Below are 15227 nucleotides of genomic sequence, written 5' to 3' on the forward strand. Positions count from 1 at the left end.
AAGGTAGCGTTTGCATCAGCAGATCGATCCTGTCAGAGTATACGTGCTTGTCCCAGGGACAAAGAGCCCAGTGTTTAACGACAGTGCACACACTGAAGACTAAAGAGCCGTGTTATTAAAAAGTCCCTGAAGTGACTGAACTCGAGATGATTGCAATCCAGGCCAAATTAGCTCATCGGGGCTGCAAGCAGTGATGCAATGTGCCTGGGGGCACGGGGAGGGAGCAGTCGGCGATGTGGGTAGAAGCAGAGAAAAGCAGCTGACGAGAACTAAACTAGCAGGACCCAGAAGCTCAAAGAGGCCGGTCGCTGACAGGCAGCTGGTCGCAATACAAATGGAGAAATTCGACTGGCCGAGACTGGGAGTCGAAAGTCTCAGGGCAGCACGGTGGCACAGATGCATGCCAACACCAGGGACCCGGGTTCAATTCCAACCCTTGGGTCATTGTCTGGGTGGAGTCTGCACATTTTCCCTGTGTCTGCGTGGGTTTCCTCCGGGTGCTCCAGTTTCCTCCCACACTCCAAAGATATGCAGGTGCATTGGCCATGCTAAATTCTCCCTCAGTGGACCCGAACAGGAGTGTGGCAACTAGGGGATTTTCACAGTAACTTCACTGCAGTGGGGATCAGAACAATAGGTCAGCAAGCATAGAGACTGGGGACGAGCATGGGGCCAGGACAAGCATGGGGGAGGATGAACTCAATGGGCCTGGAGGTCTGGAGTGCATCTGTTTAAATGCAAGGAGCGTAACGGGCAAGGCAGATGAACTTAGAGCCTTAACGCATGCGCGGAACTTGGATGTGGTTGCAATGACAGAGACTTGGTTAAAAGGACAGGACGAGCAGCTGAATATTCTGGGGTATAAGTGTTTTAGGCGAGACAGAGGAGAGGAGAGGTGGGGGAGTAGCAATGCTGGTTAGGGAGTATATTACAGCGGTACAGAGGGTGGACAATTTGGAAGGATCATGTAACGAGACACTGTGGGTGGAGCTCAGAAACAGGAAGGGCGCAGTCACTATGCTGGGGGTGTACTACAGGCCTCCCAACAGCCCACGGGAAGTTGAGGAACGGATATGTAAGGAGATCCTGGACAGGCTATTCGTAGTGGGAGACTTTAATTTCCCTCATATAGACTGGAAATCCCTTAGGGCTGGGGGTCCGGACGGGGAGGAATTTGTAAAATGTGTCCAGGAAGGTTCTTTGGAACAATATGTTGATAGCCCAACTAGAGAGGGGGCTATACTGGACCTAGTACTGGGGAATGAGCCCGGTCAGGTCATCAAAGTTTCAGTGGGGGAACATGTGGCAAATAGTGACCACAATTCTGTAAACTTTAGGATAGTAATGGAAAAGGATGAGTGTTGTCCTATGGGTAAGGTGCTGAATTGGGGGAAGGCTAACTACAGCCGGATTAGGCAGGATTTGGTGGCTGTTGATTGGGAGAGGCTGTTCGAGGGTAAATCCACATCTGGCATGTGGGAGTCTTTTAAGGAGCAGTTGATAGGACTGCAGGACAGGCATGTGCCTGTAAAGAGGAAGGATAGGAAAGGTAGGATTCGAGAGCCGTGGATAACCAGTGAAATTGTGGGTCTAATCAAAAAGAAAAAAAAGAGGCATACATGAGGTCCAGGCAGCTAAAAACAGATGGAGCTCTGGAGGAATACAGAGAAAGTAGAAAAGAACTCAAACAGGGAGTTAGAAGGGCAAAAAGGGGTCACGAAATGTCCTTGGCAGACAGGATTAAGGAGAATCCCAAGGCATTTTATACATATGTTAGGAACAAGAGGGTTGTTAGGGAAAGAATCGGACCTCTCAGGGACAAAGGAGGGGAATTATGCTTCGAACCAAAGGAAGTAGGTGAGATCCTAAACGAATACTTTGCATCAGTATTCACAAAGGAGAGGGACATGTTGACTGGTATTGTCTCAGAGAGATGTGTTGACCCGTTAGAAAAAATCTCAATTACAAGGGAGGAAGTGTTAGGTTTTTTAGGTAACATTAAGACAGACAAATCCCCAGGGCCAGATGGCATCTATCCTAGACTCCTCAGGGAGGCGAGAGATGCAATTGCTGGGCCGCTAACAGAAATCTTTGTCTCTTCACTGGACACAGGTGAGGTCCCAGAGGATTGGAGGATAGCAAATGTGGTCCCATTATTTAAGAAGGGTAGCAAGGATAACCCGGGTAATTATAGGCCGGTGAGCTTGACATCCGTGGTAGGGAAATTGTTGGAGAAGATTCTTAGAGATAGAATCTATACACATTCAGAACTGAATAGTCTCATTAGCGATAGACAGCATGGTTTTGTACGAGGGAGGTCATGCCTCACAAATCTGGTTGAGTTTTTTGAGGAGGTGACAAAAATGATCGATGAGGGAAGGGGCATGGATGTCGTCTACATGGATTTTAGTAAAGCATTTGACAAGGTCCCTCATGGCAGGCTGGTGCAAAAGGTTAAATCTCACGGGATCAAAGGTGATCTAGCTAGATGGGTGGAGAACTGGCTTGGCCATAGAAGACAGAGGGTAACAGTGGAGGGGTCTTTTTCTAATTGGAGGTCTGTGACTAGTGGTGTTCCGCAGGGCTCTGTACTGGGACCTCTGCTGTTTGTGATATATATAAAATGATTTGGAAGATGTAGCTGGTCTGATTAGTAAGTTTGCGGACGACACAAAGATTGCTGGAGTTGCGGATAGTGATGAACATTGGCAGAGAATACAGCAGGATATAGATAGGCTGGAACATTGAGCGGAGAAATGGCAGATGGAATTTAATCTAGATAAATGCGAAGTGATGCATTTCGGTAGATCTAATGTAAGGGGGAGCTATACAATAAATGGCAGAACCATCAGGAGTATAGACACACAGAGGGATCTGGGTGTACAAGTCCACAGATCCTTAAAGGTGGCAGCACAGGTGGAGAAGGTGGTGAAGAAGGCATATGGCATGCTTGTCTTTATTGGACGGGGCATAGAATATAAAAGTTGGCATATGATGTTGCAGCTGTATAGAACGTTGGTTAGGCCACATTTGGAATACTGCGTCCAGTTCTGGTCGCCACACTACCAGAAGGACGTGGAGGCTTTGGAGAGAGTGCAGAAAAGGTTTACCAGGATGTTGCCTGGTATGGAGGGTCTTAGCTATGAGGAGAGATTGGGTAAACTGGGCTTGTTCTCCCTGGAAAGACGGAGGATGAGGGGCGACCTAATAGAGGTGTATAAAATTATGAAGGGCATAGATAGGGTGAACAGTGGGAAGCTTTTTCCCAGGTCGGAGGTGACGAACACAAGGGGTCACGGGTTCAAGGTTCAATACAGATACGCAGGGGACGTATTTTACACAGAGGGTGGTGGGGGCCTGGAATGCACTACCAAGCAAGGTGATTGAAGCGGACACACTGGGATCGTTTAAGACTTATCTAGATAGCCACATGAACAGACTGGGAATAGAGGGATACAAACGGATGGTCGAGTTAGGAATGCATGAGCGGTGCAGGCTTGGAGGGCCAAAGGGCCTGTTCCTGTGCTGTATTGTTCTTTGTGTTAATGTAAGTCGACTTGTGACACTGAGAAATAAACTGAAACTAAAATTTTATCGAGCTATGTATGCTAGGCCGGAGGAGCTCAGGTGGACGGAGCGACATGGCTTTGAAGAGGAGCCAGGGGGAGGTCACTGTCTGCTGTCGAGGCCGACATATTCTTTTTAAATTAACTCCTGGGACATGGGCGTCGCTGCCTGGGCACCATCTTCCACCCATCTCAACTCATCCTGCAACTGGGAGTCTCACTCAGCCATTTCAGAGGGCACTTGAGAGTCACCCACATTGCTGTGGCTCTGGAGTCACATGTAGGCCAGACCGGGTAAGGACGGCAGATTTCCTTCCCTGAAGGACATTATTGACCCAGATGGGTTTTCCCGACAATGGTTTCATGGTTATCAGTAGATTCTTAATTCCAGATATTTTGTTATTGAATTCAAATTCCACTATCTGCCGTGGCGGGATTCGAGCCCAGGTCCCCATAACATTAGCTGAGTTTCTGGGTTAATAGTATGGTGATAATACCATTAGGCCATGTCCTTCCCAGTGTTATACAGCGACAGACCCGTCCCCACCAGTACTGTACCCCAGTGTTATACAGCAACAGACCCGTCCCCACCAGTACTGTACCCCAGTGTTACACAGCGACAGACCCATCCCCACCAGTACTGTACCCCAGTGTTATACAGTGACAGACCCGTCCCCACCAGTACTGTACCCCAGTGTTATACAGTGACAGACCCGTCCCCACCAGTACTGTACCCGTGTTCTACAGTGACAGACCCATCCCCACCAGTACTGTACCCCAGTATTATACAGTGACAGACCCGTCCCCACCAGTACTGTACCCCAGTGTTATACAGCGACAGACCCGTCCCCACCAGTACTGTACCCCAGTGTTACACAGCGACAGACCCATCCCCACCAGTACTGTACCCCAGTGTTATACAGTGACAGACCCGTCCCCACCAGTACTGTACCCCAGTGTTATACAGTGACAGACCCGTCCCCACCAGTACTGTACCCGTGTTCTACAGTGACAGACCCATCCCCACCAGTACTGTACCCCAGTGTTATACAGTGACAGACCCGTCCCCACCAGTACTGTGCCCCAGTGTTATACAGCGACAGACCCATCCCCACCAGTACTGTACCCCAGTGTTACACAGTGACAGACCTGCCCCCACCAGTACTGTACCCCAGTGTTATACAGTGACAGACCCGTCCCCACCAATACAGTTCCCCAGTGTTATACAGTGACAGACCCGTCCCCACCAGTACTGTACCCCAGTGTTCTACAGCGACAGACCCATCCCCACCAGTACTGTACCCCAGTGTTATACAGCGACAGACCCATCCCCACCAGTACTGTACCCCAGTGTTATACACTGACAGACCCGTCCCCACCAGTACTGTACCCCAGTGTTATACAGTGACAGACCCGTCCCCACCAGTACTGTACCTCAATGTTATACAGTGACAGACCCGCCCCTACCAGTACTGTACCCCAGTGTTATACAGTAACAGACCCGTCCCCACCAGTACTGTACCCCAGTGTTATACACTGACAGACCCGTCCCCACCGGTACTGTACCCCAGTGTTATACAGTGACAGACCCGTCCCCACCAGTACTGTACCTCAATGTTATACAGTGACAGACCCGCCCCTACCAGTACTGTACCCCAGTGTTATACAGTAACAGACCCGTCCCCACCAGTACTGTACCCCAGTGTTATACAGTAACAGACCCATCCCCACCAGTACTGTACCCCAGTGTTATACAGCGACAGACCCATCCCCACCAGTACTGTACCCCAGTGTTATACAGTGACAGACCCATCCCCACCAGTACTGTACCCCAGTGTTATACAGCGACAGACCCATCCCCACCAGTACTGTACCCCAGTGTTATACAGTGACAGACCCATCCCCACCAGTACTGTACCCCAGTGTAATACAGTGACAGACCCATCCCCACCAGTACTGTACCCCAGTGTTATACAGTGACAGACCCATCCCCACCAGTACTGTACCCCAGTGTTATACAGTGACAGACCCATCCCCACCAGTACTGTACCCCAGTGTTATACAGTAACAGACCCACCCCCACCAGTACTGTACCCCACTGTTATACAGTGACAGACCCGTCCCCACCGGTACTGTACCCCAGTGTTAGTGACAGACCCGTCCCCACCAGTACTGTGCCCAGGATTGTTATTGGACATCAGTCAGTCCATGTGGTGTAGGTACACCCACAGTGCTGTTAGGGAGGGAGTTCCAGTGGGCATTCCCCTCAGGAAAGCCGGCAGCCAAAACGGGAAATGAGATTCAGCCGAGATTTTCATGAGCCAGAAAGGCCCGACGCCACGGTGACGGCCTTCAGCACTGAGGGAAGCCGAGGTCACATAAAACACGGGCCTGGCAGGGGCCGTTGTACAAAAATGCTCAACATTGATTCAACATCTTGCTGAATTCCCTCTCTTTCTGTCCAATGTAAACTTGGACGGCTGCCACCACCTCGTACTGAGTGCCAAGCTCACTGCACTGTCAATCCCACAGGCCTGGCTCCAACTGCTCCTATTGCAGGCCCCAGGCCTGTCAGGAACCAGGCCAGATTGTGTTCAGTGGAACGTTCGGATCTTTGCGGCCCGCACTGCCAGAGGGGTGACGCTCCCTTGCAGTGCGCGGAGGAAGAGCAAAGAGCAGCTCCAACGCTAGGCTGTGGCAACAGGGCATCGGCCTGAGAGGGGCCGGATTGCCACACTCCTCTGCTGCGTGTGCGAGGCTCCCCCCGTCAGCTCCCACCTCCTGCATCCACTCAGACTCACAACCTCCGCCCATCCCTAGTTGCCTTTGAACCGAGTGTCTCGCTCCGGCTTTCAGAGGCAGTTGAGAGTTAACCACATTGCCGTGGCTCTGGAGTCACATGTAGGCCAGACCGGGTAAGGACGGCAGATTTCCTTCCCGGAAGGACATTAGTGAACCACTGCTCCACGTCGATTGAGGCAAACTCACATTGGTTCACATCACGGATGCGATCGATCGCCCGCGGAACTGGAGCCCAATAAATAGCATGTCTCAATGCTTTCCCATTCTGTGACAAGATGTCATCCGAGAATATTTCAAATATCAGGTCTCTCTCTCTCTCTCCTGAAGGTGCTGACTCTCACTGGGGTACAGTTGGTCTCTCTCTCTCTCTCTCTCTCCTGAAGGTGCTGACTCTCACTGGGGTACAGTTGGTCTCTCTCTCTCTCTCCTGAAGGTGCTGACTCTCACTGGGGTACAGTTGGTCTCTCTCTCTCCTGAAGGTGCTGACTCTCACTGGGGTACAGTTGGTCTCTCTCTCTCTCTCCTGAAGGTGCTGACTCTCACTGGGGTACAGTTGGTCTCTCTCCCCTGAAGGTGCTGACTCTCACTGGGGTACAGTTGGTCTCTCTCTCTCTCCTGAAGGTGCTGACTCTCACTGGGGTACAGTTGGTCTCTCTCTCTCTCCTGAAGGTGCTGACTCTCACTGGGGTACAGTTGGTCTCTCTCTCTCCTGAAGGTGCTGACTCTCACTGGGGTACAGTTGGTCTCTCTCTCTCTCCTGAAGGTGCTGACTCTCACTGGGGTACAGTTGGTCTCTCTCTCTCTCTCCTGAAGGTGCTGACTCTCACTGGGGTACAGTTGGTCTCTCTCTCTCTCTCTCTCCTGAAGGTGCTGACTCTCACTGGGGTACAGTTGGTCTCTCTCTCTCTCTCTCCTGAAGGTGCTGACTCTCACTGGGGTACAGTTGGTCTCTCTCTCTCTCTCCTGAAGGTGCTGACTCTCACTGGGGTACAGTTGGTCTCTCTCTCTCTCCTGAAGGTGCTGACTCTCACTGGGGTACAGTTGGTCTCTCTCTCTCTCTCTCCTGAAGGTGCTGACTCTCACTGGGGTACAGTTGGTCTCTCTCTCTCTCTCCTGAAGGTGCTGACTCTCACTGGGGTACAGTTGGTCTCTCTCTCTCTCTCTCCTGAAGGTGCTGACTCTCACTGGGGTACAGTTGGTGTCTCTCTCTCTCTCCTGAAGGTGCTGACTCTCACTGGGGTACAGTTGGTCTCTCTCTCTCCTGAAGGTGCTGACTCTCACTGGGGTACAGTTGGTCTCTCTCTCTCTCCTGAAGGTGCTGACTCTCACTGGGGTACAGTTGGTCTCTCTCTCTCTCCTGAAGGTGCTGACTCTCACTGGGGTACAGTTGGTCTCTCTCTCTCCTGAAGGTGCTGACTCTCACTGGGGTACAGTTGGTCTCTCTCTCTCCTGAAGGTGCTGACTCTCACTGGGGTACAGTTGGTCTCTCTCTCCTGAAGGTGCTGACTCTCACTGGGGTACAGTTGGTCTCTCTCTCTCTCTCCTGAAGGTGCTGACTCTCACTGGGATACAGTTGGTCTCTCTCCCCTGAAGGTGCTGACTCTTACTGGGGTACAGTTGGTCTCTCTCTCTCCTGAAGGTGCTGACTCTCACTGGGGTACAGTTGGTCTCTCTCTCTCTCTCCTGAAGGTGCTGACTCTCACTGGGGTACAGTTGGTCTCTCTCTCTCCTGAAGGTGCTGACTCTCACTGGGGAACAGTTGGTCTCTCCCTCTCCTGAAGGTGCTGACTCTCACTGGGGTACAGTTGGTCTCTCTCTCTCTCCTGAAGGTGCTGACTCTCACTGGGGTACAGTTGGTCTCTCTCTCTCTCCTGAAGGTGCTGACTCTCACTGGGGTACAGTTGGTCTCTCTCTCTCTCTCCTGAAGGTGCTGACTCTCACTGGGGTACAGTTGGTCTCTCTCTCTCTCCTGAAGGTGCTGACTCTCACTGGGGTACAGTTGGTCTCTCTCTCTCTCTCTCCTGAAGGTGCTGACTCTCACTGGGGTACAGTTGGTCTCTCTCTCTCTCTCTCCTGAAGGTGCTGACTCTCACTGGGGAACAGTTGGTCTCTCTCCCCTGAAGGTGCTGACTCTCACTGGGGTACAGTTGGTGTCTCTCTCTCTCTCCTGAAGGTGCTGACTCTCACTGGGGTACAGTTTGTCTCTCTCTCTCTCCCCTGAAGGTGCTGACTCTCACTGGGGTACAGTTGGTCTCTCTCCCCTGAAGGTGCTGACTCTCACTGGGGTACAGTTGGTCTCTCTCTCTCTCTCCTGAAGGTGCTGACTCTCACTGGGGTACAGTTGGTCTCTCTCCCTCTCCAGAAGGTGCTGACTCTCACTGGGGTACAGTTGGTCTCTCTCTCTCTCCTGAAGGTGCTGACTCTCACTGGGGTACAGTTGGTCTCTCTCTCTCTCTCCTGAAGGTGCTGACTCTCACTGGGGTACAGTTGGTCTCTCTCTCTCTCTCCTGAAGGTGCTGACTCTCACTGGGGAACAGTTGGTCTCTCTCTCCTGAAGGTGCTGACTCTCACTGGGGTACAGTTGGTCTCTCTCTCTCTCCTGAAGGTGCCGACTCTCACTGGGGTACAGTTGGTCTCTCTCCTGAAGGTGCTGACTCTCACTGGGGTACAGTTGGTCTCTCTCTCCCCTGAAGGTGCTGACTCTCACTGGGATACAGTTTGTCTCTCTCTCCCTCTCCAGAAGGTGCTGACTCTCACTGGGGTACAGTTGGTCTCTCTCTCTCTCCTGAAGGTGCTGACTCTCACTGGGGAACAGTTGGTCTCTCTCTCTCTCCTGAAGGTGCTGACTCTCACTGGGGTACAGTTGGTCTCTCTCTCTCTCCTGAAGGTGCTGACTCTCACTGGGGTACAGTTGGTCTCTCTCTCTCTCCTGAAGGTGCTGACTCTCACTGGGGTACAGTTGGTCTCTCTCTCTCTCCTGAAGGTGCTGACTCTCACTGGGGTACAGTTGGTCTCTCTCTCTCCTGAAGGTGCTGACTCTCACTGGGGTACAGTTGGTCTCTCTCCTGAAGGTGCTGACTCTCACTGGGGTACAGTTGGTCTCTCTCTCTCTCCTGAAGGTGCTGACTCTCACTGGGGTACAGTTGGTCTCTCTCTCTCTCCTGAAGGTGCTGACTCTCACTGGGGTACAGTTGGTCTCTCTCTCTCTCCTGAAGGTGCTGACTCTCACTGGGGTACAGTTGGTCTCTCTCTCTCCCTCCTGAAGGTGCTGACTCTCACTGGGGTACAGTTGGTCTCTCTCTCTCCTGAAGGTGCTGACTCTCACTGGGGTACAGTTGGTCTCTCTCTCTCTCCTGAAGGTGCTGACTCTCACTGGGGTACAGGTCACCGCTTTCACCTTTCTCACCAGAAGTAATCCGCTTTGAATTCTGGAATGGAATCTCGATGGTGCAGATGGCGCCATTCTGTCCATCGAGTTATCCCCGAATCTCAGAGAGCATTTTGACTGAGGCACTCTCTTTCGCTCTATCCCCTTAGCCCCACACCTTTAGCACGGCCAATCCACCTAACCTACACCTCTTTGGACTGTGGGAGGAAACCGGAGCACCCGGAGGAAACCCACGCAGACACGGTGAGAAAGTGTAAACTCCACACAGACAGTGACCCAAGCCGGGAATTGAACCCGGGTCCCTGGCGCTGTGAGGCAGCAGTGCCAACCACTGTGCCACCGTGCCGCCCTACTCTGACCCTCCCCCTCCCTGTTGAGGGACACCTTCCAAGAGGAAATGCTTGCCACTTGCTCCTGACGTCTCTCCCACCCGTCATTTCATCGAGGTAGAGTCAAAAAAAAGCGGAAGGTCCCTGCGGATTGGCCTTCTCCCATGACAGCCCTCAGAGACAGCAGAACTCTGCTCTTCTACACCGCTGAACTGGCCTCTCCGTCCCACAAGCCTCAGAGGAAGGAGGCTCAAAGTCAGCCATCTTTGTGTAGGCCGGGATCGAAGTGTCAACAAGAGCTAGATCTCTTCAAACTCGAGGATAGAGACTGCTTCCAACTTTCCCTCAACGCATAAACTTTTCAGTTGCCAAAGGAGGTTTTTCATAAGAAAAGCGTCAAAGCTTTTGACACAGAAAAGAATCCACTTGGTCTAACTTTTCAGAAAATACCTCCCTCACTGTACAACTACTGTGCGAGACAGCTTTGGCTCAAGTCCAGTTCTCTCTTACACCCCCCCAACCCCCCCAAGAGTTTGCACAAAGACTGACCACAAGAGAAATTCCCATTTGGTTCTCATCTGACTCTTCCACATGTTGCAATCATTTATTTTTTCAGAGTGGGAGGGAAGGAAAAGAAAAACGCTTGCCTGGAGGGAATTAAAACGTGCGGCGGTTTGTCAGTGAGGAGTAGAGACCAAACAGGAGTCTCCAACGCCCCCCCCCCAAACCCCTCCCCTCCCCCAGTCCTCTTCTCACAGTCGTGGTTTTTACTAACAGAACACAGCAACCCGCTTTCTTCTTCACCCAAGCTTGTCTCCTAGCAACCAGACTAGGCCTCAGGCTCTCCTCACCCCGGCCAACGTGGATCCAATGAGACTTGGACTCCACTGTACGTTTGCTGAATACTCAATACAACGCCGTGGCCAGGGCTACAATCATTTTATTCTCCGCCAAACACTGAAGTTACTGGCTCCACCAACTTTCAAGCGAGGGGTGGTGGGGGTTGTCCCCTCCCACTCAGCCTCTGTGTTATCTCACTCAAAGGGTGGGCTCACACAAGGTAATCGATTTTTCCCTGGACTGGAGTATTAACTGCGCCGATACGCCTCCACTTTTGCAGGAGACTAAGGAAATTCGGCATACCCACTCCGACTCTCACCAACTTTTACAGATGCACCATAGAAAGCATTCTTTCTGGTTGTATCACAGCTTGGTATGGCTCCTGCTCTGCCCAAGACCGCAAGGAACTACAAAGGGTTGTGAATGTAGCCCAGTCCATCAGGCAAACCAGCCTCCCATCCATTGACTCCGTCTACACTTCCCGCTGCCTCGGGAAAAGCAGCCGGCATAATCAAGGACCCCACGCACCCCGGACATTCTCTCTTCCACCTTCTTCCTTCGGGAAAAAGATACAAAAGTCTGAGGTCGCGTACCGACCGACTCAAGAACAGCTTCTTCCCTGCTGCTGTCAGACTTTTGAATGGACCTACCTTATATTAAGTTGATCTTTCTCTACACCCTAGCTATGACTGTAACACTACATTCTGCACTCTCTTCTTTCCTTCTCCCCTATGTACTCTATGAATGGTATGCTTTGTCTGTATAGTGCGTAAGAAACAATACTTTTCACTGTATCCCAATACATGTGACAATAGAAAATCAAATCAGACAATCTATTAAGAGTAGATTCTCCCTGTTCAGTTTTGCACTGTCCAAACTATCCAGAAGGTTGAGGGTTTGAATCCCACTCTGGCCAAGTGGAGGAATTTTAAATTCTCTCAATATGGTTCAGGAACATCCTCCAGGTCATGCAATCAACCCTCAAATCTGCAGATGTTTGACTGGGCAACTCTACCCTGAACCGACGTCCCTCCGAGTGATCCATCATTTCACCATTAACCCAGCAGATGAGGTGGAACAAGGCCCAAGGCCCCAAGGACAGAGCAAAGCATCTGGGAGCAACCCAAAACCCTACCTGAGAGGTCAAAGGGCAGCTGTTGGCACTCCGTGTTGTTGACGCCCCAGGCGCACGAATACACCGCTCCGCCTTCCGTTATGTTCGGCTGGCTCGTGTTAGCTTTGGGAGCTCCAATCAGAACGCTCGGCCTGAGGGGAGAAAAACCAACAATGTCACACGAGGGCAGTCAGGAAACCAAACACTTGGCGCAGTAAACAAAGACCGAGAAGCCTCATTGGTTAGCAGCGAGCATTAACCGTGAGCAACTGGCGGTGTTAGCCCCGTTAACATCATAAACTGCGAGAATACAAGGCGATATTAGCGCAGGTGGACAAGGAATGTAGAACATGGAACAGTACAGCACAGGAACAGGCCCTTCGGCCCACAATGTTGTGCCGAACATGACGCCAAATTAAACTAATCCCTTCTGCCTGCCCTTGCTCCATGTCCCTCTATTCCTCGCATATTCACGTGCTTATATAAAAGCTCCTTATCGTATCTGCCTCCACCACCGAGCAGCGTGTTCCAGACACCCACCACTCTCTGCAAACAAATTGCCCCTCACATCTCCTTTGAACTTTCACCCCTCACCTCAAGTGTGTGCCCCCTAGTATTAGACATTGCAATTAGACATTGTAACAAAATGGCCTCCTTCTGTACTGTCGGGATTCTATAATTCTACAACTCTGGGGGAAAGGATTCTGACTGTCAATCCGATCTATGTCTCTCAGAATTTTATAGACTTCGATCAGGTCTCCCCTCAGCCGCTCCAGAGCGAACTCTCGTTTGTCCAGCCTCTCCTTATGGCTCATACCCTCGAATCGCTTTCAAGGAGAAAAGAGAGGCAGAGAGGGAAGCTTAGGCCTTCGGGCCTTGACGTTCGAATGCATGGCCAGATGCCAAACTTGCGTGCAAGGGACCCAAAATGTGGATAAGGTGATTCGTCACAAAAAGTAGTTCCACTGCGCCCCATCTCCTGCTCAGCGCCACAAGAATGCGGCAATCGCCATGGCAGCAATCGCCATGGCAGGAAACAGGAAGCTTCAAACCATGAAGGGTAGTGTCGAGCGGAGGCTAATGCACCCAAAACAAAACAAACAAAAAAAAAATCAAAGAAAGCATTCATCGTGTTTCACATGAGCCTTCTGGAGATTGAAATCAATTGTGCTTTGTGGCAAATTAGATCATTAAAAATTGGCTTCTCGGCATTTAGTCTCCCAATCGTCACAGCCAGAGAGAAGAGACGTTTCCGTCCCTCGCCCACCTGGAAATGTTAGTGCCATCAGCCGGGTTTTGGCCAACGTTGCGGGTGTTGTTCGATTGGGCCCTTTCTGTGCCAAGGTGCACTTCGGGGAATTTCCCCCACCCATTGATGGTGTCACACCGGGCAGGACTTGGAGACAGGCTGCTTTCCTGTCATCACCACAGAACCAGGACGTGGCCTTACTGTTTGGGCTGCAGGGTTGTGGACACACAGGCCGAAGCAGAAAATGGCTGCCCTCACCAAGTGGGTGAAGCATCATGGGAGAACTAAAGCGACCAGCAGCAACTTGAGGCGTTAACTTGCTTCTTGGGCTGGCCCTGTATGAGCAGGAGTCCTGCGCTCAGGCAATGTTTTATTTAAGTTTAAAGTTTATTTATTAGTGTCACAAGTAGGCTGACATTAACATTGCAATGAAGTTACTGTTAAAATCCCCAAGCTGTCACACTCTGGCGCCTGTTCGGGTACACTGCGGGAGAATTTAGCATGGCCAATGTACCCTAACCAGCACATCTTTTGGACTGTGGGAGGAAACCGATGCACCCGGAGGAAACCCACGCAGACACGGGGAGAATGTGCAGACAGTGACCCAAGCTGGGGATCGAACCCGGGTCCCTGGCACTGTGAGGCAGCAGTGCTAACCACTGTGCCTTTATGTGGAACATGAAGCAATCATACAATTAGAACAGAAAGGCTGACAGCCTCTGCCTCTATCAACACAGAGTTTGACGGGGACAGTGTAGAGGGAGCTTTACTCTGTATCTAACCCCGTGCTGTACCTGTCCTGGGAGTGTTTGATGGGGGCAGTGTAGAGGGAGCTTTACTCTGTATCTAACCCCGTGCTGTACCTGTCCTGGGAGTGTTTGATGGGGGACAGTGTAGAGGGAGCTTTACTCTGTATCTAACCCCGTGCTGTATCTGTTCTGGGAGTGTTTGATGGGGGACAGTGTAGAGGGAGCTTTACTCTGTATCTAACCCCGTGCTGTACCTGTCCTGGGAGTGTTTGATGGGGCAGTGTAGGGGGAGCTTTACTCTGTATCTAACCCCGTGCTGTACCTGTCCTGGGAGTGTTTGATGGGGACAGTGTAGAGGGAGCTTTACTCTGTATCTAACCCCGTGCTGTATCTGTCCTGGGAGTGTTTGATGGGGACAGTGTAGAGGGAGCTTTACTCTGTATCTAACCCCATGCTGTACCTGTCCTGGGAGTGTTTGATGGGGCAGTGTAGGGGGAGCTTTACTCTGTATCTAACCCCGTGCTGTACCTGTCCTGGGAGTGTTTGATGGGGACAGTGTAGAGGGAGCTTTACTCTGTATCTAACCCCGTGCTGTACCTGTCCTGGGAGTGTTTGATGGGGACAGTGTAGAGGGAGCTTTACTCTGTATCTAACCCCGTGCTGTCCCTGTCCTGGGAGTGTTTGATGGGGACAGTGTAGAGGGAGCTTTACTCTGTATCTAACCCCGTGCTGTATCTGTCCTGGGAGTGTTTGATGGGGACAGTGTAGAGGGAGCTTTACTCTGTATCTAACCCCATGCTGTACCTGTCCTGGGAGTGTTTGATGGGGGACAGTGTAGAGGGAGCTTTACTCTGTATCTAACCCCGTGCTGTACCTGTCCTGGGAGTGTTTGATGGGGACAGTGTAGAGGGAGCTTTACTCTGTATCTAACCCCGTGCTGTTCCTGTCCTGGGAGTGTTTGATGGGGACAGTGTAGAGGGAGCTTTACTCTGTATCTAACCCCGTGCTGTACCTGTCCTGGGAGTTTGTGTTTACCCCAGTCCAACGCCGGCATCTCCACATCGTGTTTGACGGAGACAGCGTAGAGGGAGCTTCACTCTGTATCTGGGAGTGTTTGAAGGCGTACATTGGGTGTGAGAGTGGCCACAGCCCCATTTGCAGCACATGGATTCAGAAATGGGTAAGCGATG

At 51.4% G+C, this 15227-nt stretch overlaps 1 protein-coding gene across 1 annotated transcript in view; it reads right to left on the reverse strand.

Annotated features, from left to right (window-relative positions):
• The window catches only part of LOC144481844 (integrin alpha-5-like), a 160048-nt gene that overhangs the window by 81284 nt on the left and 63537 nt on the right, over positions 1-15227 (reverse strand). Inside the window, exon 2 of the mRNA XM_078200996.1 lies at positions 12061-12191. Within this exon, the coding sequence (XP_078057122.1) occupies positions 12061-12191 (131 nt within the window). The remainder of the gene's footprint in view (positions 1-12060; positions 12192-15227) is intronic.

This window comes from Mustelus asterias, chromosome X, assembly GCF_964213995.1.
Source record: "Mustelus asterias chromosome X, sMusAst1.hap1.1, whole genome shotgun sequence".
Taxonomy (NCBI): domain Eukaryota; kingdom Metazoa; phylum Chordata; class Chondrichthyes; order Carcharhiniformes; family Triakidae; genus Mustelus; species Mustelus asterias.